The sequence below is a fragment of the Mastigoproctus giganteus genome, chromosome 4 (genome assembly GCF_048544385.1).
Source record: "Mastigoproctus giganteus isolate SK-2022 chromosome 4, ASM4854438v1, whole genome shotgun sequence".
Lineage (NCBI taxonomy): Eukaryota > Metazoa > Arthropoda > Arachnida > Uropygi > Thelyphonidae > Mastigoproctus > Mastigoproctus giganteus.
In genome coordinates this window covers 43,473,678-43,501,550 of record NC_143578.1, presented here as the reverse complement: position 1 = coordinate 43,501,550, position 27,873 = coordinate 43,473,678, and the positions used below count along the sequence as shown (strand labels likewise).

General features: G+C 39.0%; 1 protein-coding gene across 6 annotated transcripts in view; it reads left to right on the top strand.

Moving 5' to 3' along the window:
• The window catches only part of LOC150086677 (synaptogenesis protein syg-2-like), a 416,888-nt gene extending 389,257 nt beyond the window's left edge, over positions 1-27,631 (top strand). For 3 of the 6 annotated variants that reach the window (XM_090372685.1, XM_090372684.1, XM_090372682.1), the window contains 2 exons: positions 14,897-15,070; positions 27,321-27,631. In XM_090372685.1, coding sequence (XP_090228811.1) covers positions 14,897-15,070; positions 27,321-27,356 — 210 coding nt within the window. In that variant the 3' untranslated portion in view covers positions 27,357-27,631. Of the gene's footprint in view, positions 1-14,896; positions 15,071-27,320 lie in introns of those variants that run through there. The other 3 variants (XM_090372688.1, XM_090372687.1, XM_090372683.1) reach the window with 2 other exon arrangements.
• The last annotated feature ends 242 nt before the right edge of the window (positions 27,632-27,873 follow it).

Sequence of the window (27,873 nt, the reverse complement as noted above, 5' to 3'; positions counted from 1 at the left end):
TCTTTCCAAACAATGGTTATCCTTTTTGATAGGTCATACGTCGGCCCAAAACAATAGGTTTTAAGTTTTGGAAACGTACTTTTATCAAATGCTATATAACTGACTATTTGGCAACGCGTAGAATTCAAGTTTGAAGCCGATGTGGGAAGAAAGGCAGGATAAAAAGAGAATGGGTTCTGCAAACGAAATTCCAAAACAGACAAGCTAACCTTCAGAAAACATAAAATTTACAGACACGATCGCGACTTATCATCAGACTAAAACAGTTCAACTCCAGGCAGGGAACGAACGGGTAAGGGCAGTTTTGCGACTTTTTTTCTCCAAGTACGTATTCAAAGTAATTCTTGCATATTCAATGTAAAATTTTTACATTTATGAAAAACAGATTATGATATCGTAGGCTCATATTTAAAATTGCGAGGACTTTGTGTACAAGCAGAAAGGCGGCGTAATCTGCGTACAATATATTTTCATATACAGGATGGTTAAAAATTAATTGCATGAAACAAAAATTAAGGAAAAAGTTCCCATAAACATTTGCCTCGAAGGTCTTTATTTCCGAGATATCAAACACAAACAGAAATAACAAAAAAAAAAAAAAAAAAAAAAAGTATAAAAAGAACGTGAAATAGCTAACTAAAGCAGCTAGTCAAAGTGACCTCGACTTTGTTCAATGTAGCATCCGGCGCGACGAATCCACGATTCCTGGGCAGATGGTGTCGTTTCAGGACTATTCTTAATGATTTCAATAGATTCTAAAATACAATTTCTCAGCAACCTTACGTGTCCGCGAGAGTAGCACAGTTGTAGTGATCATCGTTTTCATTCATTCATTAAAGTCACAGTCGTTTCAGTCGTTAAAATCACCGTCATTCGTTCTTCGAAGTAGACGTTGGTCACGTAAGATGGACTTTACTTAGTCCATCTTACGTGACCTCACGGGTAGCATAGTTATAATCGGGGTTCTCCAGACAGGGGTGGAAACGGACCGAGTTCGAATCCAGTCAATGACGCGAGGAACGTTTATGGACTTTTTTGCTCAATGGCTGAATTAGTCGGTTTTGTTTCAGGCGAGGACAGCAAGTTTTTCCCTCCCGGAAAGTTGGGTTTTTCGCCCAGAAAAAGAGGCAAACCGACCAGATAACACACGCAATTTATGGACATAATATACAGTGGTATACAGCATTCGCGTGTCTGTTGAAATACTCATAACAGTTCCAGTACACCTGCTTCTTTAAGTCGTCACAACAGCAAAATTCTTACGATTTGGTGGAATCAGCAGTTAAGGAATTCTTATGAATCTCACCATAAATAAAATCATATAATTTAATTCGGTAAAAGAAAAGAGATTTGTAATTTAGCAAATACCGCACTGTAACCAAAGAAGCAGTCGGGTCGTTACGGACCTTAAAAACTCAAGTAACGAAGAGGCTGACACTGAAGTATTTACTGTACCATGTTGGTTACTTACAACTGAGTAACTGGTATGATTTATGTAGAATAAAAGCACTATTTGTGTCGGTATTGGTACGTACGCTTTATACTGTTTTAAGTCCGTTTTACAGAGCCAAATTTTTATGACATAAATTTGAACATACTGTTTTGTCGTTTTACACGATTTTGTAATTTTTGATTAATGCTTAATGTCTCGGAAATAAATACTTTTAAAACTTGTTTGTAGGCTTTCTTCTTATTTTCAGTCACAGAATATACTGCTATATTTGTTCCGTGCAATTTTGAAACACCTTGTATATTATTTGCTGACTCGGATTATAAACAAGGCGGCAAATTTGTGTGAAAATATTGATGATATGAAGATTTCAAACATGATCCACATTAACGATTAAATAAGGGCACAGAGGTAAGGATTGCACCCTATCCACGAAAGAGTGTTGGGTGTTTCTGATGGTATTTCTCCGTCATGCAGGCTTTAATTTCCTTGTGCTCTAACTATTGATCCTGCCTCATCCCCAGGTAGGTCTCTCCCCTGTCATGGCTTCGACCTCTTTACCAATCGGTAGCTGGTAGTTTTGGCCGACTAATTTCCCCTGATGCAATCCGTGGGTCCAAATTCCGTCCTGATATCATTGCTGAATTCTTCGGTGATCCGGAGTAATGGCTAGAGTTGCTCCTCGGCTGCCGCAGAACTTGATGTCAACCATGAACATCAGGTGGGAGAGAGTGTACAGGTTTTTCCTTCCTTCCTTCCTTCCTTGAGGTTATATCCATACTTGCTGTTGTTGAGCATGGTGGATAGCGGGTTGAGTGCTAGACAGAACCACAATGGGGTCAGGGCATCTTTCTAAAAGATTCCTCTCATGATGGGGATCAGTCTGTTTGTGATATTCTCGACCTTTGATGGTGGTACTCCATTTCGCCATGGCTGCTTCTAGGAAGTTTGTCATTGTTGGATTGACTTTGTATATCTACAACGTCTCTATTAGCCAGCTATGAAGCATAGAGTCGAAGGCCCTGCAGTAATCGATGTAGGCCGTGTACAGGTTGTGGTGCTTCTTGTAGCTTGTTGTAGAACTGTGGCATCAACGGTTAATTGCTCATTGCATCCTTTCTGCTGTTTGCCATGATGTTCTGGCTCTCCAAGTGGTCTGATACTTTCTTCGTTATGCAGCTAGTTAGGATCTTGTAGATCGTTGGGAGACAGGTGATCGGTCTGTATTTCGCCGGGTTTCTTGTATCTTGGTCTTTAGCCTTCAGATAAGTGATTCCTTGAGTAAAAAACTCTGAATTACCTCTGGGTGACATCATTCGGGTGAACTGTTCTACTAGGTGCTTGTATGTGTAAGTGAGCTTCATGTACCAATAGTTGTGAACGTTATCTATTTCTGGGGTTCGACAGTTGTGGGACTTCCTGATCGACTGTTGTACTTCTTCCTCCTGAATCTCCCTTGTACGTCCTTGGTTTTCTTCCGTTCTTGTTATAGCCATGGAGTTCTGCTATTATGTCTTACTTCACTGCTCCATATCCACCCCAGAACTCCTCGACCGTCTTCTGCTCGGATGGTCCGTTTCCGTCTTTCCGCGTCTTGTCTGATACTCCTGTAAAAGGGTCTTTGGTTTTCATCGAAGATTCGGCTGTTTATGTTCTTCTGGGAGCTCCTCTTCTATCAGCATAGTCTCCTGCTGAGTGCAAGGAGGTTCTGCTTCAGTGTGTCTACGTATTCTCCTATTCTCTGAATTTCGGTCTCGTATTTGCTGTGGACATTGTCTCTCTTGAGGATGCTCTTCACTTTTTCAATCAATTTCTTACTCCTATTACCCCATTGGTACTGGCTCAATTGGGCTATCTTGCCTCTTAATTCTTCTGTCTTCTGCTGAAGTCTTCTTTCCCAATCTGGCGGCTACTTGCTTTTTCGGTTCTTCTGCAGCTAATCTCTCGTTTCTCTTCCATTAATCCTAGTGGATGCTATGGCAGCACAGTATACGGCTGTGTGGATGTCCTCGGGCGTTGCACCGTTGTGTCGAAGTAATGTATTATTTGCCGATTGAGGTGGTCTGTGACTCCCCACAGGATTCTATTGGGTCTCTGCTTCGATACCATTCTTTGTTCCCTTTCAATCAGGTTGATATCTTTCCAGAAATGAGGCTCTGAGAGCTGTTATTTAGATTACTTAGTTACTTAAAATTCCACTATACAGTAAAAAAGGTAGTGTAGTATGGTCAGTAACATCATTTGAAATTATCAGACCTTAGTCTTTCGAGGCTGACAATAAAAAAAAAAAAAGGTAAAGTGCAGCCATTATCAACCCACTGCAGGATGGAAGGCTCCTCAACAATTCATGCAGAGGGAAATGGACCATAATCTGCCACGCTGGTCCAGTGCGGGTTGGCAGATCGACCGTAATCAGCAGTCAGGGGCTTGAACCCCGGTACAGATGGACTCAAGGAGCGTGTGCTATTGCACTCCTGCTCTTGACTACTCGGCTACGGAGGCTGACAACAGCAAACATTAACTGTTACAACAGCTCGATATATCAACATGCTTCAGAATTTTTTTTTTCCCTTTTTTTTTTTTTATGATTACATTTCTTCTCCTTCCACACCTTGTGAAATAGGTCTGGGTTCGAATCCCGTCAAAATGGGAGGAATTTTTATCGGATTTTTTCACATCGTGGCCGACTTTGTCGTCCTCGGAAGAAATTCGAATGCTTTGCCCCCACCCTCCGCGGAAATTTGGGTTTTTCATTATTATTACTATTACACAGGCTAAACCGATGACTGAATGCTTTCACTTTACAAATACAACGACACTTTACAGCCCTTTGTTTTGTAGCAAAAAGAAAACAATCAGGTCACCCGTGTTTCCTTTCCTTCCCTTCCCTTGTACTACACAGGCCCAGTAGTTAAATTGCATACCTCTAATCAGCTGCACATTCTGATGATAAACTCCAATTTTAACAAGAAGTAACGAAATAGAATTCCAAATATTGCATAACTCTGTGATTAAATATGAAAATAAATTGTATATACTATATTTTAAATTGACTGGGAACCTACATAAAACGAAAAATACAATCCAATATTTTATGGACTATTAAAAAATTGCGAAACGCACTTTTTTAACTATTTGCTCATCATCTTCCTAATTTTTTAATGGGAAAAAAGTATTACTTCACATTTCTGTGACCACTTCCTCCTGCCCATAACGCAGCATAATATTTTATCTACCACCCCCCCACAGCCCTCGTTTGTAATTTGGTTTTTAGGAGCATTAGTAACTAAGGCTATATTGCTCCGGGGATATGCGGTAGTCACTCCCTGGCTTTTCCGCATCCCCCGTATTTGGTGGTCACGGGCTCGAACCCCGGTCTAATCAAGAAGCGTGATTAGTACTACGCACTACTGCTCCTGCCCACCTGGCTACGGAGGCGCCTCCTCAGCCCTCCTGGCATTAAGTAATTTGTGAATGGTCCCTCAAAACATATAACATTGCTGTTTCCGTAAAACTAGCGAATTTAGGTGAGAAATTTCAGCTTCACTTGCCACTAGATAATTGCGCTGGAAAAATTAATACTAATCTTTATCTTTAATTTAAATACTGTTTAATTCGACATGTTATAGCACTTACAATAGGATAACCCTGGCGTAACCACCGTAAAGGGATGCTATATACCGTTCAAGAAAGGTTTTTTATTCATTAAAAAAAAAAAAAAAAATGATTGAAATTTTCCACGTTTCACAGATAAAACCTATTAAAAAAAGATACTGATTTCACAGTTTATGATATTTAAGATATTTTTCATTATTTTCTCTATTTTTTATTTATTTATTATCAGTTTCTGCGAAGACATTCCAAACGATATTAAATACGTTCATAAATTTTATGCACTTAAGTACATACTAGAATTTCACAATTTTACCAATCTTCAACAAAAATGTAGCATTAGCATTAGCAGAGGCATATGATGCAAGAAAGCAAGCTTGTACACTGGTGTGCAAAACTTAAGGACCAGACAGGTTTTCACCTGTAGCGGCCTGGATATGGGAAAAGCACACCAAAGGAATCTCGTGAGGTACAGAAATGATGAAGGAAACAACACCGACACAACAACGGAAACAAAACGGTACAGATGGACTTTATTCAAAAATGGCAACATCGCACTGGCTGCCATGATAAAGATGATTCACTGCTAAAGATGGAACAAAGGGAAGAGGTGGTCCCAGTAGGAGGTATAGCCCCCCTAATGTCGATGCAGGCTTTGCACCACCTGTCCATACTTAGAACAATGTTGTTGATAAGTTCTTGCGGTAGCATGGTCCATTCCTCTGTCAGCACCATCTTCAGCTGGTGAAAATTTTCTAGTGGGTGTGGACGTGCCGCTAGGCGACTCCCCAAAGCGTCCCATGTGTGTTCGATGAGATTTAGATCGACAGGGGAACGGGCAGGCCAATACATACGAACAATGTACTCACTTTCCAAAAGCATATCAACAGCTGCAGTGCGGTGGGGCGGGGCGTTATAATCCATAAACACGAACTCGGGAACAATGGCACCTCGGAACAGATGCACATTGGGAAGGATTACCTCAGCACAGTAGTGTGCACTGGTTACAGTACGGCCTTCCAGTATCTGGAGTTATATAACGTCCATCCAAGATAACGCCTCCCCAGACGAGAACACCTCAACCGCCATATCGATCCCTTTCAGTGATCTTTGCGTTGTGATACCGTGTGCGAACCTCTCGCCGGATTAGCTGACGTCCAGAATCGCTGCTGAAACTGAATCTACTCTCATCAGTAAAGAGTACCTTACCCCATTGCGCTATTGTCCAGTCCTTGTGTTCGTTGTACCATTTCTTATGTTCAACTTCAACAATTTCTCCTCCATTTTGCTCTCGGTTATTACAAAATTATTTCTCCCTGCTAGAGTTTGATAACCTTCTAGCCTCCATTTCCCTACAGACTTCCTCATGTGTGAATGCAGATGAAAAATACTCATTCCGTTTGTCAGCTACCTCAGCAGGATCATCAATGGAATCATCGATACCAAGTGCATCAATCTCATTCATCCCCTTCCTTCTAGAGTTTACATAAGTAAAGAAGTCTTCGCTGTTTTTCTTCGCATCCTTTGCCAAAGACTTCTCGTAATCTGCCTTCGCTTGCCTAACCTTGTTTGTGACTTGATTACAGACTAGCTTATATCTGCCATAGTCTTCTGTGTCTCCTGATTATTTACATGCATTCCATGCATTTTTCTTCTCTGCCACGAGTCTCATTAGTTCATCTGTCATCCATTTAGGCCTAAACTTTGAACAGTATTTCTTAGTTGGGAAAAAACCGGTAGCTTCCAAGATTACTTCCTCGAATGCTTCCCATTTAGAATTTGCCGTTGGTAACATCATCAGTTGGTCCCATTGTATAGAATTTAAAAACTGTCTGAGACCACTGTAGCCACCTTTACAAAAGCAAAACCCTTCCCTTTACCTCTGATGGTAGTTACATCTTTAAGTAAATCCCTTATCAATACACCTCAACAATACACAGATTCTTAATGCATAAAGAATCACTGCTGATAATCAAATCAAGAGTATTACTCCCTCTGCTTGCCTCTCGAACATGCTGCTGATGTGAGATTCCTTAATCATCCAATAAATCCACAAACGTCTTGCTAGTGTACGAGTGACCAACTCATAAGTTCCAATCAATATCTGGGAATTTAAAATCCCTCATTATAAGACAATCTGATTTACTGGCCCACTATGTAAGTTATTTATTTACGCTGAACCAATACATATAGTATTCAGTTCTTCAATAAAACTATAAATTATGCAGAAGTAATTATGCAGGACAAATTGTTCCAAGTTTACTTCGATTGACTCTTTAAACTTGATTTTAATTTTGTCTTCGTTAAAAACTGAATTGCTAAGTTTTATCACTAGATGGCACCTCTCTACAAACTAATCGTAAGCTCGCAATTCGATCGACCTGGAAAATGGCGGTGTTGTTGTTGTTGCGGTGGCAGCCATCATGTTACAATATTTTATATGTGCTTCTCATTAGAAATGAATATTACACTCCGCATTTTATTCCATAACAATAGTTATGTAGTAATAACGTTCTAAAAAGTGAAATTCCATTAGACGGTGAATAATCATGAAAAGAATTATCGTTTAACTAAATTATTAATTTTTTTGTGATTTTTTTGTTATTTTTTTAAACATTTTAAATGGCAGGCGTATCAAACATCACTGTCCTCTGTTTTACAAGCCATAACGCACATTAATTACTTATAAAAAAAGGTATGAAAAGAGAATATGATACTGCTTTGCCCAAATATTATAAATAATAGTACTTGACTCAAATAAAAACACTATGTAACAAAAAATATTTATATTTAATTAAGTAACTCTTTCATATATATAGGCTTATCATATTACAACTAAACTGGTACATTTAGTTTTAAAGCAGTTCAAAATCAAAGTCACATGTGTATTTTCAGCATTATACAAAAATTGGGTGTGTGAACGATCAAAATTTATTTCTTTATATTTATGATGAATTATAGAAAATGGCATTTTTTTCAAATCATTCATATTTTTCTAAGACCAATTTGCAAGCTACTTCTGTTGCACTAGTATTCGTTTACCCTTCCCCCATATTTCCAGTACTGTTTTATTAAATAAATTGAGCTATCAGTAATACTTCTTGGCTTGGTTCTTTAAAAAAAAAAAATCCTTGATTATTAATGGGCACTGTTCTTATGAGATAAAACTCTTTAGTGTTTCAAATAAATTAAGTATAGTTTCTATGGTAGGAAGACGTGAAGGAAATCTAGTATTATAATATTGCAAAATCCTTTGAAATGAAAGAAATCTAGTATTGTCATATTGCAAAATCCTTTGAAATGAAAGAAATCTAGTATTGTCATATTGCAAAACTCTTGTATATCTAGGTGTGCAAAATCACTTTAAACTGGGTAACACGAACAGTGTATATATATATATATATACCATTTGATGTTTTACCAAATCAAATACACACCATTTGATGTTTTACCAAATCAAATACACACCATTTGATGTTTTACCAAATCAAATACACACCATTTGATGTTTTACCAAATCGAACATCAAATGGCATTTTGAATGGAACTGTGTACTATGTGCTGCGTATTCAATTCCTATTATTTCTCTTTACACCTCCAAACTTTATGTTGCAATTATCACCATCGCAAAATCCTATTGCTTTCTTCATGAAGCCATGTGTTTTTTTAAAAAAAGAGAAAGTGATTATTTATCATTTTTAATGTTTCCCTCTGGACTGACTGGAAGTCGAACATATTAACTACTGAACTTGGCTGCGGTAAGAACTATAGCACTTTTTAACTGGTAAAATTTTTAAGACCTTCCTGTTTGAAGTGCTGATTACAGTACATAGAAATTTAGATTTGTTTAGTTCTTTATATGGACCGTTACACATTTAGAAACAATAGTTTCACATTTTGTTCTTGTTACACAGAACTTTGTTTTAAAAAAATGTGATAACAATTTGAAACTTCAATCCGATGTTTAAAAACTTCGACAATGGATAGCTGTGTGACAGACGAAAGTAGCCCCTTTAGCAGCAACAAATAACGTCCTTATCATTTGCATTACTTTTATAAAAAAAAAAACTCTGTCCGGGAAGTGAATGGAAAGGAGGATTTATGGCTTGCAGTGTGTAAGTTGGTCTTTGATATCGGAACGTCCTCCATGGCTTACTGAGAATTCTGATTTACACTGTGAACATTTAACAGTCAGCATCCACTTCTTTTAAAAAAGCATAGCTTTTCTTCATCTCATCAATTTATAGGTGGTAGATGACTTTCATCAACCGGTGAAATACCACCACTTTGCTTATTGGAGGCTTGAAGTGGTGAAACCCATGTTTAGTCTCTAGAGCAAAGTTTCCGGTATCTCCCTCCCCCCATACTTCTCCTTCAACCCATGCACGGTACTAGGTACTATAGGTTTTGATACCTTTCGTGTTTGGGGTTTTCATAAAAAAAAAAAAAAAAAAGTAAATTTACTTTCCTTTCGGTATTTTAGGGATTAGTAAAATAAAGAAACTTGTTATAAACAAATCCCCACCCCCCCCAAAAATAAATAAACAATTAGGCACAACACTCAACAGGCAAAGGATTTTAAATGCAAATGTCATAACAATCTAAAAACTGGCAGTGGGCCTTACACTAGTCAGGGTCGAGCTCCCTCTACCCTACCAGCTAACACAACCCTGATAGGTTCTGTGAAGACAAGCCCTACAGGAAGGAAATCCTCAAGAACTGTTACCAGATTATGAACCTATAATACTCACCTGCTCCTGGACAGACTTTTTTTTTTTTTTTTTTAACTTGCCTATTTGTATATGACAAAGACTTTCTGTCTTCATGTAATCATGTATATTACTGTATCTTTTGTACATTATTGTTTATTTAATCCTGTAAAAGTCTCGGGTCGAGCACGAATGTACCCTTGTTTATTGTACATTGTGTTCCTCGCACCTTAGTCTGTATTCACACCCTTCTGGCACAGAGCCGTCCCGGGGTGACCCAAGGTTTTTTGGGAAATAAACTGATTTTAATAATAATAATAATAATAATAACTTCACAATATAAAGCACAGCAAAGTTGCGATATTTCCATCGATAAGAAAGAAATTCGAAACAGAAGGCAGAAAATTCCAAACCAGAACAAAGTTATGAACGGGCTGGGACGATGGGTAAAGCGCTCAAAATCGCAATTGTTCCGGGCACAACAGGTCAAAACCGAACCAAGTTTTGTATTGCATATGAAGCTTATTTTGGAATGCCAGTGGGTGATCAAAACAAGTTGTTGACAGCTTATTAATGCTGTGGTAGTTGCAGGTTAACATTAGAAGGATCGTTTCGTAGTAGTCGTGAATGCATGCCTTCTCCATACCTCAAATGCGGAGAGAACCCACTAACTATCATTAAAGAAGACTACGGACATGTAAAGAATGCGTTACAGAAAATCAGGTATGACAGTATAAATGGGATGTCTGTGAGGACTTCAAGATACTGGGGTTTCTTCTGGACTTAAGGTAGTTTCACTAAGTTCCTTGCTTTCTCTGCCTCTGGGACAGCAGAACAGTAAATCAACAATACAGAAGAAGAGAACGGTCTCTCAAAATTAAAAATTGCAGCCTGGCGCCCACAGTGCCTCGGTTCCAAGAAATTGTCTTACTTCTACCATATCAAGCCAGGAATGGTCAAAGAATTTGTTAAAGCAGTGGATCCTCAAGGTGACATCTTCAATCATATATAATCAATGTTTTCCAACTCTGATACCAAAGTGAAAGGCAGCATATTTATTGGACTATAAGTAAAGCAGATGTCGGCTCGCAAAAATTGAAGGACAAAATGACTGATGTTGAGCGAAATACTTGGCAGTCGTTTCACAGCCTAATGAGTGGGTTTCTTGTTAACATTAAAAGTAAAAATTTGCAAAGCATTAGTTGCCAAACTGACTGAAAATTAATTAAAAACAGGATGTAGAATGCCAATAAAGTTCCTTTACTTCCACTTTCAGGCGCCTCCGTAGCCAGGTGGGCAGGAGCGGCAGTGCGTAGCACACGCTTCTTGATTAGACCGGGGTTCGAGCCCGTGACCACCAAATACGGAGGATGCGGAAAGGTCAGTGAATGACCACCGCATATCCCCGGAGCAATATGGCCTTAGTTGCTAATGCTCCTCAACCAGCCCAGCCTAACCAGCTTTAGTAATGCATACCATTCTGCATAGATTGACTTCCACTTTCACCAGGATTTCTTAACAACAAATCTGGCAACGTTAGTGAAGAGCATGGTGATAGATTCCACCAGGACATACGATCAATGGAGAAGTACCGATACCAAGGAAAGTAGGACAAAGCTATGATGGAAGACTACACTAGTTTTCAAAGAAAGTGTTTTCAAAGAAATGTGACATTCCTAGGTGATTTTCATCACTTAGGAATCTCACATTTCTAACCCAAATTTTTCGCGATGGTATCTTACATTAATGACTAGCATCACAAATAGAAATATAAACAAAATGTATTTATTAATAGTTAAGGCAAAGCTAAGTAATATTTGACAGGTGCTCTCAAAATATTCCAAAATGAGCATTTGCAACCTTTATACAACATTTTTGGCAAACACGACAATTATGGCTGAAATGTTATCAGAAGCCCTCAATTTGCTTCAGTTTATCATTTTAAATGGAAAACAAAATGAAAAGTTCACCAGGTGCAAATTGTCCAGGGCACAACAGGTCGGTTCAACTAATATTTAGTTGAACCGCCTCTGGACCTGATGACAGTAGCACACAGTCGAGGCATTGCCAAGATCAATTTCTGAAGATAATCAACTGATAGTTCGTTGTTCCAAACACGAATTATGGCTTTCTGAAGTTCACGAAGAGTCTTTGGTTTCTTTCTGGCAACTGCAGATTCCACAAGATGCCGACAGTTCTCTATAGGATTCAGGTCCGGGCTGTTTCCTGGCCAGCTAACAGTTGTAATGGACCATTCTTCCAACCATTTTTTCACCTGTAATAAATGTAAACACATTACTGTCGAACCTCTAATGCAGAAATGAAGCTAAAGTAACTACAGAAGTGCCTACTTACACTTTTCGCCCGATGACAAGGAGCAGAGTCGTCCTGAAAGATGCAGTTACTTGGCAGGTTGAAATGGTCTCTAATGGTTGGCAGAAATTTGCCTTCCAATATAGCCAGGTGTCCATTGGCATTTACAGCATCTTTTATAAACTGCAGGTGACCTACTCCGCGATACAAAATGCAACCTCATATCATTTGGCTGGTAGGGAATTTCACTGTAGACACCATACAGTCTGGATGGTATTCTTCATCACGTCTACGGCGAATCGTTTGTCTCCCATCAGAGCCATGCAGGTTGAATTTCTTCTCATCCGAGAAAATAACTGACTTCCACTGCTCGGGGGCCCACATGACATGCTCCTTACACCAAATTAATCGGCACTTTTTCATTTTTTTGTGTGAGGAGGGGCTTCTTCTTAGGACGACGCGCTACAAGTCCATTTTTGAAGAGGCGTCTTCTGACTGTTACTGCACTTGCTACCACCCTTGTATGGTCTTCCCATTCTCTTTTCATCTCAGACGAACAAGCTTTACGGTTTTTAAGGCATAAGCACTTCAAAACGCGGTCCTGTTTTCGCGTAGAGACTCGTTTGCGCCCGGTTCCTTTTTTCCTATCAGCAGAACCAGTATTCTTGAGTTTGACGGGAAGAACATCCTTACTCAAGTAAAGCAACTCTTTCTTCGTGGCGTCAACAGCACGTAACTCGCCATCCTGACACAAGCAGGAATGACTGCAACTCTTGCAGAGCATGCTTATATATCTGAAAGTAACAGCTGATGCAATATTACCTATGCATGTCAATCTTATCTGATGCAGTCTGTAAGGAACGTTGCCATATACTTACGTTATTCATTCGGACGACAATTACAATTTTAGGGGGTGATGCACTTTCTTTGAACACCAGTGTATATCTGATTCTTGGTTCGGGATGTCACACTAACCGCAAAAGACAAAAGCATTCATATGTACGTTTTAAGGAATTGTTTTGATTAAGCCGAGGAGAATTTCTTTTTAATTTGTGATTTGTTAGCTTGTTGTTTACTTGAAGCGAACACTACTACTCTGTTCTGTACAGAAGTTATACATTGTTAACGTCTGATATAGCATTTTCACGGCATCTTTGCTTTTGTTTTATTTCTGGGCAAACCATCGATGCAGTGCAAAAACTAAGATCATGTTTGGAATCACTATACCCAAAATCATAGAGAAATACCACAAAATGCAGATAAACAGAACTTGTTTTGAAAAATTGTTATAGCTTTATATAATTAAAATTACTGTATGTGTTATTAAACTTATTACAGAGTATTCCAAAAGTCAAACAAAAATTAAATCTATTAAATCGAAGTATTTATGGGCTAAATACTTCGTTTAGTTGTAAATGTCTCAGAAAGAGGGCGCTAACTCATTAAGTGATAACAATGAAATATGCTTCATAATAAATTTACAGCAACAACTGCTCAGTGTATCAACCACCATATTATAATACTGAGTGTAGGAATGAAATTATCGTGCATTACGAACGAAAATTCAAAACCTGTGGAAATTGTTTTTTTTTTTTTTTTTTTCTTTTCTTTTTTCACATCATAGTCGAGTCGACTATGATGTGCTCACTTTGCTCGCCAATCCCCGCGCACACTTTTATAAGTAAAATGTAGAGGTATGACGGAGTAAGTCAAATCTTTTCTACGTAAAAGACACCTGTCGAAACGCACTGATGTTCTTCCTCCCCCTTTTTACTCCCATCCTTCAGCGATCTCCCTCACTCATTTTTTTTTTCTTTTGTTCTTCGTCAAGAAGCTCAGACGACCCCTGATGGAGAGCAGCCAGAGTATTGTGGACAGCTTGGCTCACCTCCCAGTGATGGCGGTGAGCAACGTGCAGTCTCACCAGTGGCCTCTCACCTGCGGCCAAGAAGCCAGCACAAACAACAGAACCCAAAACTAAACTACACATGCAACACAACACTTTTCTGGCTTTTACAGAGCTTCTGTATTCATCGCAAGAGTACTGATGGCGCAGATGTGAGAAACCACAGGTGGTGCCTTACCCAAACACTATGCCAGATATCTAATCAGGAAATGACCTATGAAATTATTTACCTGTGCATTTGTAGTGACGCAATTGCCCCGTCCACTTGTACCATGTGACCCGCATCCCTCTTCTCCCATTGGTTACTCCCCACCACACGGCATTTTCAAGGAGGAATAAATATCACTATGTAATTATGTAAATATCACCTGCTTTTACATAACTCACTTAGGAAAAGGCCTTTCACTTCGAGTTCCATAATGCATGAGGAATTCTGTTGCATCCGAAGGAGCAGGACTAAAATATTTACACCATACAAATACTTACAAAATACCAAACTATTTACAAATATACAAACTATATCGGGTCCCGTCATCAGCTGACATTACAATGGAATATCAAGCACGAAGCACGTGCACGAGCTTGGTGAACATTATGTAGGCAGTTATCTTTCAGTGGAAGACAACAATGTAATTATTTACCTGTGCATTTGTAAAGATGTATTGCCTATGCCCTCTTCTCCCTCTGTCTCGAATACATATCACTAGGAGGAAAACTATTTTAATGTATAGAGAGATATACTTTAAAAAATTAAAATAAAAATAAAATTATATTTTTATAAGTGAAATGTTTCTATTTCACTACAAATAGTAACTGTGATTTAAACAGATAAAAAATTTGTGGCCGATAGTATCCTATTTTTTTCCCTTACTTAATTCTCGTATTTTTGTTTTGTTTTTCTTGCAGAATTACGATGATATACTATACGCAGAATTAAATCTTCCGAGCAGTCCAAATTCGCTTGTTAGAAAGCCTATCGACCCGCCAACAGAATACGCAGACATCGACTTCAAAAGAGCAAGGACATTTTCGTCTCCTGAATGTGAAACAGAAGACAACAATGGTACGCACAAAATCCAGGTAGCTATAAATAATTACTTCGTACATTGTACCATTCAGCTATACATCTCCTATCCCTCTTCCCTAGGTCTACATCTTTTATTTGATTTTTGTGCGGAGATAACAACAAAAGTGTAATTTTACAAGTCTAAAATAATCTTCAATCTTTTTTTTTGCACAAAGTGGGCCACACTGAATGGTTAAGTGTGTGGCGAAGACAGAAATGCTTAGTTACTAACCTCATCGCCAATTTAGGAGGATTTTAAACGAGAAATATTGAGTTATGTTTCAATGTAAGACTCTAAATCAGCGAAATTTTGAAAGACGCCAACGACCTTTTTTTTATACGACATATACTGTAGAAAGGATAATAACACTACTCAACAAAATTTTTTTCTTCATACCTTTGGAACGAAAGTTGGTTATTCTGAACAAAATTAATGTCCTGATTATGAAAATATCATTCTTTTACTTCTGTCACGCCTACATCAAAAGATATGCGCATTTTTTAAAATTCCTTGTTTTTATATAATATCAGCATCATCATCATCATCATCATCATCATCAGCCATTTTCAATCCACTGCAGGATGAAGGCCTCTCCAGCAACTTTCCAGTTCCTTCTGTTTTGAGCACTGGACATCCATTTACTACCCACAAACTCATGAATTTCATCTATCCATCTCCGCCTTTGTCTTCCAGGTTTTCTTCTAGCTCCTCTTGGATACCATTCTGTTATTTTCTTAGTCCATCTGTCATCATGTCTTCGAGCTATGTGTCCTGCCCAAGACCATTTTAGTTCTTTAGTTTTGATAAGAATGTCCTTTACTTGAGTTTGTTGCCTAATCCATGTGTTTCTCTTCTTATCTAACAGTCTTATTCCCAATATGATTCGTTCCATTCTTCGCTGTGTAGTTCTCAGCTTCTCTTCCATTCTTTTGGTGAGTGCCCAAGTTTCACTTCCATAAGTCATGATGGGGAGTATACATTGGTCCATTATTTTACGTTTCAGACAAACTGGGATATTGCTCTTCAGTATGTGACTATATTTCCTTAATGCTATCCATCCAAAATTTATTCTTCTCTTGACTTCCAGCCATTTATCATTATTACAGCTAATAACTTGTCCCAGATAAGTATATGACTCCACCTTTTCAATTACTGCTCCTTCAATCATTATTTCCCTTTCTGTGGCATACTTGTTCATCATTACTTTTGTTTTAGCCATATTCATCTTTAGTCCAAAATCCTTACTAGCTGTGCATAACTGATTAAGATTTTCCTCTAATTTTTTGGGATCATGGCTTATGACCACAATGTCATCTGCAAATCGTAAATGGTTTAGGTACTCTCCATTCACATTGACTCCTTTCTGCGACCAGTCTAATCTTCTGAAAGCTTCGTCAAGGGCAGCAGTAAACAGCTTCGGAGATATTTTGTCTCCTTGTCGAACTCCTTTCTCAATTTTAAATTTCCTACTGTCTTTGTCTAGTCTAATAAAGGAGGTAGCACTCTCGTATATTTTCTTCAAAATCATAATATATGGGGTATCAATGCCTTGTCTTTCCAGTGCCCGAAACATTGCCTTATGCTGTATGGAGTCAAATGCCTTTTCATAATCCACAAATGCCAGGCATAATGGTGTTTTATATTCATTTGCTTTCTCCATTAGCTGTGATATTACATGAAGGTGATCCATAGTTGAGAATCCTGTCCTAAAGCCAGCTTGCTCTTTCGGTTGATTCTCATCCAGTATTCTTTCTAATCTGTTAGTAATGACCCTTGTGAACAACTTGTAGATGTGGGATAACAAGCTAATTGGTCTATAATTTCCAATTTCTGATTTATCTCCTTTCTTATGCAGCAAAACTATGATTGCATTATTCCACTGCTTAGGCGTCACACCTTTTCTAATGCACTTTGTGAAGAGCCTTGCCAGTTTTTGTGTTATGTCTCTTCCTCCCAATTTTAACAACTCTACAGTAACTTCATCTTCCCCCGGGGCTTTCTGATTCTTCATTTTCTTCAATGCATGCTCTACCTCATCAGGAAGAATATTGGGTATGTCGTATGTGTTGCTACTTTGCAATCCATCTTCCCCACTGCTAGCATCATTCCCCTGCTCCTTGTATAATTCTCTATAGTAGTCTTCTGCTATTTGAATTTTGCCTTCTCTGCTGTTTATACGTACACCATCGCTGTTCTTCAGTTTCAGTATCATTTGTCTTTCTGTATTACTGCTCAACGCTGCTGATTTAAATCCTTTGTTTTCCCTTAATGCTTGTTCTACTTTTCTTGTGTTAAATCTTCTTATGTCCTCTCTGAGTCTCTTTCTAATGGCTTTGCATAACTCAGTATACTCGATTTTCTCCCTGTCAGTGTTTTTCTTGCTTTTCATTTGTCGTCTTCGGTTCATCATGACAAGTGTTTCTTGACTAATTTTTTCTTCTTTGGATTTCTTTTTCCCTATAGGTTTCTTGGGCTTTATCACTTTCAAAAAGTTGTAATATTCCTCGTCGATATCTTGGTCCTCAGCAGTCTGCAGAAGCTCAAACTTGTTCTTAAGTTCCAGTACATACTGCTTTTTCTCCTTCTCTGTTATTTCAAAGACCTTTGTATTATTTACTCGAGTCAGTTTTTTCCTTTCCTTTCTTACATCTATATCAAGTGTACATCTTACCATTCTGTGATCACTTCCAACATTTACCTTAATTCAGGACGGTAACATCATTCACAATATATCTTCTGTTAGTGAGGATGAAGTCGATTTCATTAGTAGTTAATCCATTTGGACTCTTCCATGTCCACTTTCTGTTCACCCGTTTCTTGAAAAAAGTGTTCATTACTGACAGTCCTTGAGATTCTGCAAATTCCACAAGTCTTTCACCTCTTTCATTTCTTTCACCAATTCCAAAATTTCCTATAGTTCCCCTTTCTGTGCTGTTTTGTCTTTTTCCAACCTCAGCATTGAAGTCTCCCATAATAATAGTGTAGTGGGTTTTCTGCTCATCTAGAAGACTCTCAATTTCAGTGTACATTTCTTCAACCTCTTCATCATCATGGCTCGATGTTGGTGCATAAATCATTATAATCTTTAGCTTGTATCTCTTAGAAATCTTGAGTATTAGTCTTGACACTCTTGGTGATGTACTTTTGAATTCCAAAATGTTGTTTTTAAAATCTTTATGGACCAGAAACCCAATTCCACCTTCACTCCTTTCACTGTTTCCATTGGTGTACAGCAGATTTCCACTTGATAAACTTATAAGTGATTCATTTCTTCTTCTTGTTTCAGCCAAACCGATGATATTCCAATTCACATTTTCTAATTCCTTTTCCAGCTCTAATATCTTGTCTTCACCGATGAGTGTTCTTACGTTATAACAGGCAAAGTTCAGTTTTCGTGCATGGCAGCCTGGTCGTACCCAGAGATTCTTAGCACCCTCTGCTTCCACTCTAATCCTCTCGCTGCCGTAAGAGGGAGAGTGAAAGCTGCTGGGGACTGAGGGCCATTTGTTTCGTCGTGCTTTCATATTGCTGGAGGGGTTGGTCTTTTCCTCTTCATGCTGACCAGGCATCTTGAAGAGAACCACTCTACACGTTCGTTGCCAACTAAGTGACGTAACAGGGCTTACCATCGAGAAGGTGTGCATGAGTGGATTTTAGGGAGGCGGGCCAACCGGACTTCTCCTAAATCTTCTGTAATAGAGAGATATTGGATCCATCAGTGTTTTAGGCTGAGTGTCTGATAACACACAGGATACCTGTTCCCAGCATACACGGTTGTAATTATTACACACAATATATGTTACTTAGACACGTTTCCTACTCAATGATTTCCTTTTATACTCCAGATTTCTTTCCCGTTTAAGGAACCAACTGTAATCTCCCATCATGGCAGAATCCCAGCGACCTTGGTATCGTTTTTCCATTCCAGATACGTCCTGGCGGAAGCGCTCTCCTTGTTCATCACTGGCATCTGCTAAGTTTTCAGGAAAGAAATCCAGATGGGAATGAAGGAAATGCATTTTCAATGACATTCGGCACCCATGTTCTTTTAACATTTCAGCAAGTTTGTCACCAGTTGCTCATACTTCTCTTCTTTTCTCTTTCCGAGGAATCCGTGTACCACAGCCTTGAAAGATCTCCATGCAGCCAGTTCAACATCATTCAGGTTTCTTTGAAATTCTTCAACTTTTAGGAGCTTTCTTATTTGAGGACCTGTGAAAATTCCTTTCTTCAGCTTTGCATGAGATTAATTTTGAAACATTTTCAGTAAATATGCGAATCCTCTGCTTTCTTTACCCAGTGCCTTGGTGAAATTCTTAATCAGTCCAAGCGTGATGCGTAAAGGGTGAAGAAAAACCTTTTGTGGATCAACCAATGGAACATACTTTACATTGCCGGGAATATATTCATCTCTCTTATCCCATATTTCAAGATATTTTGCAATGGAAAACAACATGTGTTTTCCATGTTGTATGATGTAGTGTTTGGCTGTTGTACGACTATCCCACAAACACGGGAAACAACAGTATTTAGTGAAACCACCTTGCAACCCAACAAGCAGTCCAATCACTTTGAGATCACCACAAATATTCCAACCACAGTCATTGTAACGTATAGCAGCAAGAATCTGAGGCATACTATCGTAAGTTTCTTTCAGGCCAACAGCATCAACAAGAGGAACTGATGGTAAAGTATTTCCATTATGAAGCAATACTGCTTTCAAACTTAGCTTTGACGCATCAAAGAGCAAACGCCATTCAGAGGTATTGTGATCAATGTTCAGTTCGTGCATAAGACCAACGACGTCTTTGCAGATACACATGTTGTTTTCCATTGCAAAATATCTTGAAAACTCTTCCTTTCGCTTACAGTATATTGTAATGTTTGTGCCTTTGGCGAGTAAGTTCCACTGTTGTAGTTTGGATCCGAGTAATGCAGCCTTCTCTTTGGGTAAGCCCAAATCTCTGATCAAGTCGCTTAATTCTTCTTGTTCAATGTAGCGTGAGGTGTCAACGTAGTCCAAATCATATGAATCATGATTTGGAAACATGGTTCCGCGACATCTAGTAAAACGATTTCTTCTGTACCTTCATCACTACTTCCAATACCCCAAGAATTTGGTGGCACAGATACTGGCAGTTCTTTACCGTGTGGCACTGGCCTAATTGCTGATGGGATATTTCAACATTTGATGCAGCGCTTGCTCTTTTTGGAAATACCTTTTATTTTTGTCATGCAGAAATAGCAGTCGTCGAAATGATTCTTAGGCTCGCGCCACACCATTGGGACGGCAAAAGGTAATGCTCTCAGCTTTCCACATAACCACAGCCTTAAGTTCGTTGTACAAGTAATTCAACAGATATGTGGAGCCCTTGGTTACCGATCTTGCAGCCGAAGTACAATGAATATGCGACTTTTGTGACATTATATATTTTCTTCCCCTGAGTTTTTGGAGTTAAATGTCCACAAACATAGCAGAAGTTGTCTGGGTGACTGACGCAAGTTCTGTGCTTTGTCTTTTTCCATTTTAACAATGCATTAACCTAAAAACAGTAAAAGCAATTGGTAAATTTGAACAGAAGGTGAATTCTTGTAGCGTAGTTTATCATACACTATATATTGAACAGTTGAATGGTGTAATAAAATTAATAAAAAGACTGACTTGTCTGGAAAAGTCCTTAAAAGTCAAAATATACTATATTGCAACAACAGTAATGATGTACTTGCTTAACTCTTAGCCCAATAAACAAAACGAACCAAAAGTTAATAAGTTTAAAAATTGTATTTCAAACAGTAATGATATCTTTGTACAGAATCCAGTTATCTATCTATATCTTAAAACTGAGACGTGATAGGAAATTTTTATGATTGATTTTAAATTCTATACATAAAACTTGACCAGAAACAACCATTGATTTGCTGGAGGTAAAAATCATGTTGGGCAGTGTAATCGAAAACGCTTTCGTTTTTGTGAACATAAAATTGAGATGCCCTTTCCTTTATTATAATGACGTATCAGGTAAATTACTTTTCACTTGAATAAAACGAAAAAATAATAATAAATAAATAAACAAACAAATTAGGTAATGTAATGCACTGCGTACATTGATTAACTTGTGATTAATATAAGGGAAAAGTAAATATAGTATCGCCTTAATTATATCATGTGATAACTACTGGAAAGACGATTCCTCTCAGTAACAATCCAGTGAAAAGACGCATAGATGAGAATGTAGAAGATACACTGTGCAGCACAGTAAAGACAACAGAATTTGTATTACAGATGGATGAGTCAACTTTGCCAAGCAATGAATCTTTGATTATTGCTTATGTGCGCTTTATAAAATAAGAACATTTGGCTCAAGTGTTGCTATTTGCAAGTTAACTAAAAACAGATACTAAAGAGGAGTCGATATTTCTTGTTGTTCAGTAGTTCTTCAAAGACAAGGACATTCCGCTTAATAACATGCTTGTGCAAGTGATGGAGCACCATCAAAGACTGGTCACTACCGTGGATGTTGCTTATTTGAAAAAAGCAGTGCTAAATGTCTTTACCATCCACTGTGTCATTCATCACAAACATCTGGTTGCAAATTACCTCAGTGATCGCCTGCATAAGTCATTACACACTGTCATTACAGAATGGGATAAAATTAAAGCTTATGTTCTCAATGATCAACTATTTTGGGAGCTCCGTGTTGAGAACGATGAACTGGAACGTTTGCTGCTTCGAAATTCGTTGGCTGTCAAAAGACAACTGTATGAGACGCCTTTATGACCTTTTTGACACTGTTGTGGAGTTTTCTGACGACAAATGCTTTGCTCAGTGGTGAACTCACGGTGAATGGCATGGCTTTGCTAATTTATCAGCACTATTTGCTAAGTTCAGTGAAATAATTTGCAGTTTGATGGAAATAACGTCAATCTTAAGACCAAATCAATTGTCCCTACGTTTATTTCAAAGTTAATTCTATTCAAACGTAATACAGGCTGCCAAACCTGTACAAATTTCCAAGTCTGTCTGAGCTAGAAGAGAAAGGTGGAATACAAAATGATGATCTGCAAGTTTTTTTGAGACCATTTGCATAAATACATGCCTGAGTGATTTGAGGATTTCGTTTTGATAGAAATTCCACATTGAGTGATAAATCCATTTTCAGATCGTGTGGAAGTTGGGTTAGTGGAGGAAAAACTGAGCTATAAAATGACATTGAGCTGAAAATACACTTTTAAAAAATCGTACCAAGAATTTTGGTTACAGAAGGAAATTTCTGATCACTGTCCTGCACTATGGACGGTGGTTAAGAATTCTTGTTGCGTGTTCACATCATATTTGGTGGAACATAGTTTCAGTGTAGTCAGCCAACTTCTCTCCAAACAATGAAATCGAATCCAGATTACCAAACGTAGTGATTTAAGACTCCTGCTAAGTTGTTAATTATCTTCCTTGGTGGTGCGACCCGCTAGCCTGAATAAAGCTTTTTATAAGGTAGGGGGCACTGGAGATGGAACAATAAGTTATCGACATGGCATGGGTGATTGAGGCTGCTGGAAATTCAAAGGTCAGCTGGATTTTCCTTCCCCCTACTGGAGGAAGGAATGCATAGATTGTCTATTTCCTTTTCTTTTATTATTTATTAATTTTATTTAATTATTATTATATTATTTTACTCTTTATTATTATATTATTTCTCCCTTATTGGGGGTTCCACCTCGTGACCGGTATTGCTACCAAGTACACAGGACGGCTGTTGTTATATCTGGTGTTACTGTCGGTCGAGGAACTCCCTGACTATCCTACAGGTGTTCAGGATTGCGACTTTCTGGAGTTCCTTGTAGGTGTTCGCTGGAGACCTATTGCTGCTAGGCTGTTATGTAGGGTCTTTGGCACCATACCTGTGGTTGACACGATGATCGGGATGGTCGTTACTTGTTGCATATGCCACATCTCTTTGATCTCCTCTCTTAGGTTCGTGTACTTCCTGATTTTTTCCCCATGGGTTTTCTGCAGGTCGCAGTGTTGGGTACCGCTACGTCAATCAGATAGGCAGCCTTTTCCTTCTTGTCTACAAGGGATATGTCCCGTCTGTTGTGCGGGATTGTCTTATCCGTTATTATGGCGCGGTCCCAGTACAGCTTGTGGGTTGAGGTCTCTAGTACTGCATGGGGATCGTACTTGTAGTACGGTACACTTTCTGCGATCAGCTGGTATTTCCTTGATAGCTTCTGATGTATTATTCTAGCTACCTGGTCGTGTCTATGAGTGTACTCAATCTGGGTGATCACCTTGCACCCAGCGGTGATGTGTTGGATCGTTTCTGAGGCCAGGTGGTATCGTCGACATGTGTCATCGGACACTCCTGGCTCCTTGGCGATGTTTTTCTATAGTTTCTGGTGTTGATTACTTGATCTTGGATGGCGAACATGAATCCTTCAGTCTCGGGGAAGAGCGTCCCGCTCGTTAGCCATGCATTGGAAGCAATTTTATCTATGTGACCTTGATGGAGATCATTGTAGTGTCTGCCATGGAGTGTCTTCTCTGCCCATCTTTCTAGCTTCGTTGGTACCTCCTGGTTGGGCGGGGACTCCTCGCTCAGGTTGAGTGTGGTATACCGCCTGGGTATCTTCCTTATGGCCTAGTGGAGTGCTGCTGTATGTTTCTGGAAGTAATCCTTTAGGTTAACTATCGCTGTGTCTGTTGCTCAATGAGGTCTATCAGGCCCCTTCCTTCTTCTTCTCGGGCAATTGTCACTCTCTTCACGGCAGATTCCGGGTGGTGTTGGTGGCTTTGGTCATCATTGTCCTTGCCTTTCTCATGATATCCTCCAGCTCGGTGTTAGTCCAATCTATGACCCCGAAGGAGTATGTTAGCACTGGGACTGCATAGGTGTTTATGGCTTTAACTGTGTTCCCTCCGTTCAGTTTTGCTTTCAGCAGGCTTCTGAGTCTCTGATGGTATTTTTCGGTCAGGCAGGCAGGCAGGCCTTAATTTCCTTGTGCTGTAACTTCTAAGTCTGCATCATCCCCAAGTTTGTCTAGACCAAATTCCATCCTAATATCATTGCTGAATTCTTTGGTGATCTGGAGTAGTTGCTGAAGGTGCTTCTCGGTTCCCGCGTAGAGCTTGATGTCATCCATGTACATCAGGTGGGTGAGGGTGTACAGGTTCTTCCTTCCTTCTTTGAGGTTATATCCGTACTTGCTACTATTGAGCATGGTAGATAGAGGGTTAAATGTTAGACAGAACCACAATGGGCTCAGGGCATCTCCCTGAAAGATTCCTCTCCTGATGGGGATTGGCCTGGTTGTGATGTTCTCGACCATAATGGTGGTATTCCATTTCGCCATCGTTTCTCCTAGGAAGTTTGGCACTATCGGATTGGCTTTGTAGACGTTCAGCGCCTCTATTAGCCAGCTATGAAGCACGGAGTCGAAGCCTTGCGGTAATCGATGTAGGCTGTGTACATGTTGCGGCGCTTCTTGTAGGCTTGCTCCATAACCGCGGCATCTATGGTTAATTGCTCCTTGCATCCTTTGTCCAGCCGCTTGCATGCTTTCTGCTGTTCGGCCATTAAGTTCTGGCTCTCCAAGTGATCTGATATCTTCCTGGTTATGGAGCTGGTCAGGATCTTGTACATTGTTGGGAGGCAGGTGATTTGGCCTATATTTCGCCGGGTTTCTTGTATCTTCGTCTTTAGGCTTCAGATATGCGATTCCTTGAGTGAGAAACTTCGGGATTATCTCTAGGTACCTTATCATTCGGGTGAACTGCTCTGCGAGGTGCTTGTGTGTACAAGTGAACTTCTTGTACCAGTAGTTGTGGACGTTATCTATTCCTGGAGTTGGCCAGTTGTGACAGTTCTTGATCGTCTGTTTTACTTCTTCCCGAATCTCCCATCCTCTCATTTCTTGTACGTCCTTGGTTTTCTTGAGTTCTAGTTCTATCCAGGTGGCTCGGATGTTATGTCTTACTTCCCTGATCCATATGTTTCCCCAGAACTCTCAATCGTCTTCTTCTCGGGTGGTCCATTCCCTTCTTTCCCGTCTTCTCCGAGATTCCTGTACAAGCCTCTTTGGTCCTCGTCGAAGATTCGGTTGTTTATTTTCCTCTGGGGGCTCTCTTTGTATCGGCGTAGTCTCTTTCTGAGTGCAAGGAAGTTCTGCTTCGATGTGTCCAAGTACTCTCCTATTCTCTGATTTTTTGTCTCATGTTTGCTGTGGGCGCTGTCTCTCTTGAGGATGCTCTTCACTTTTCCAATTAATTTCTTACTCCTATTGCCCCGTTGGTACTGGGTCAATTGGCCTATCTTGACTCTGAATTCTTCTATTTTCTGCTGATGTCTTCTTTCCCAAGCTGGTGGTTCCTTCTGTTTTCGGTTCTTCTGCTGCTGGTCTCTCGCTTCTCTTCCATTAATCCTCGTGGCTGCTACCGCAGCAAAATACACGGCTGTGCGGATGGCTTCCAGTGTTGCACCATTGCTGTTGAGGTAATGCGGTATTATGTGCCGATTCAGGTGGTCTGTGACTCTCCACAAGATCCTATTCGGCCTCTCTTCGGCATCACGTGAGTCTTTGTGGGGTCCATTCCTTCGAATTCTGTTAGGGCCTTCTTCCACTCGTCCTCTATTCTGGATATCATGACCTCGTCTGCTTCCACTTCAGCTGCTGTGGGTTGTATTTCCTCTTGCTCTTCCTCCTCTGGTTCGGTGGTGGTATGTTCTTCCTCCTCTGGTTCCATATTCTTTATCCTTTTAGTCGATCGCTCACGTCCTGCTTGATTTATTCCAAGATTGCATTATTATTCTAATTATTATTATTTTTTTTTGGCTGGGTTCAGCATAAGCCTTAGGCTTCCTTGCACAATATGGCCGTTACTAATACTAATACTCAAAAACTTACTCCTTTAGGCCGTTGTAGTAATATAAGAAATTTTAGTCTTTATGGGTACAGGAAGGTAATAGTAAGATCACACTGCAGCTAGACGCAGTGTGACATTGCTCCTGCCTCAATATAAAGAACCGTGCGGTAAGGTGGGCAAAGGTCTAAGAGGGCTTTCTTCAAATTTTTTTTTAACTGGGAAACCCAAAGTGCGGCTAACACGTGGAACGGTTACGAAATTATGGCAAATACGTAGAACGTATGGACCCGCACTCCAAAAGCGCTAAGCAACTATAGCCGAGAGGAAATAGTAAAATAAAATACTGTACACTATTAAAGAACGGTAAATGTAAATTAACAATTTTTAATTAATAATGGCTTTTTTTATGATGCGCAGTTAATTTAAGTAAAAATGAATGCAATAATTGAGGTTAAATGAATTGCAACTAATAGTAAAGGAAATACAGAAAGGATATATAAATAAATAATCATAAACCCAAGGTACATTTATCTTATCAAGAAGCCACAACGTGACCATAGTTTATGGAAGTACAAACTATTTCGATATTAGCCAGACAGTTTAGTGCAAGTTCGGAAAAATGTTTTACTAAATTTTTTATTTTAAATTTAGTAAATTTTGTATTTTAAATTTTGTACATCTAAACTGAATGGCAGCGGCTTCTAATAATAATATAATCACACAATCATTTGTCAACCAATCACTGGGCACACTCATTTTTCGTGAAGCAAAGGGTTGTGTTGTTAATCCTTTATAAAAGAAGAATGTATTGCTCACATCTTTTTTAAATGTATTGTGAAAGAAGACTTTTTTTAAAATGTCTTATAATTAGGGACTATAATGTGAAGTGCTGGTTTCATTAATTTGCCAGTAAGTAACAGTTGGCAATGCAGAAAATTTATAAAACGGCGCCATAGCTTTAAGTAGCCAGTTTTACATGAGAATTCAAAATCAGTGCGTCAAGACAGCAAAAGAAAAGAAAGTAGTCTAAGAGCTGTACGTTGAGGACTCCTAGAATAAACAAATAAAAATTAAAAGGAATTCTGAATTAAAATAGCAATGTGGATGATGGTTAAGCCATTGCAGTGTTGTCATAGTCAGGTTCCCAACCGTTTCAAAATAGTCTCGCTAAATTCCCTAAAGTACATCTGAATTTAATATATACTTATGTTGTTGTATTACGATTTTAGGAGCATCAGCGACTAAGGCCATATTGCTTTGTATTTTAATTGTAGTGGCGTAATGAAATTTACGAAATTTAATCTTTATTAATACATAAATTCTTCTATATTTTCTCCTTAGTGCAGACACTTAGTGTGATACTGATGAACTAATTAGTTTTTCTTTTATCTGTTTTGTCCCTTAGGCAGTGTTAATGGAAGGAATGTGCCCACATATTTGACGACTGCCGACAGTTGAAGAATTTTTGTTAAAATAACCCTTTACGGGTTTGTTACAGCAAACGATTAGTTTCTACAAACTAACAGGAGTGCCTGTGACTTGCCGGATGGAGCAAGAAGGTTCTTTGTAACTTCCATTGTCGTGCCTCAACTGTGCTGTGGAATTCACAATCCGTACGATTTTTATGAATTTTAGCCTTTCCATCGAGGATCATGTGGCTGAATGTTACTTCTTTGGAACATAAAAAGCCTAATAAATACAAATTTATTTTAGTCACACGTTTCTATATTGCTGCTCTCTTCCACGTGATGTACACTGACATACATCTGTGATAAGAACACCACTGGAGGAGTTGCATTACGACTTAAGATTAAACGTCGTCGGTGTTGCCATAGCGATGGAATCACGTTAAGGTAAGTTAGCAGTTATGACAGCCACACTAACAGGTGTTTAATGGGTAAGTTAACAATTCTTATGGTTGCTACGGGAACATCTTTTTATTAAGGCAAAAATATTCC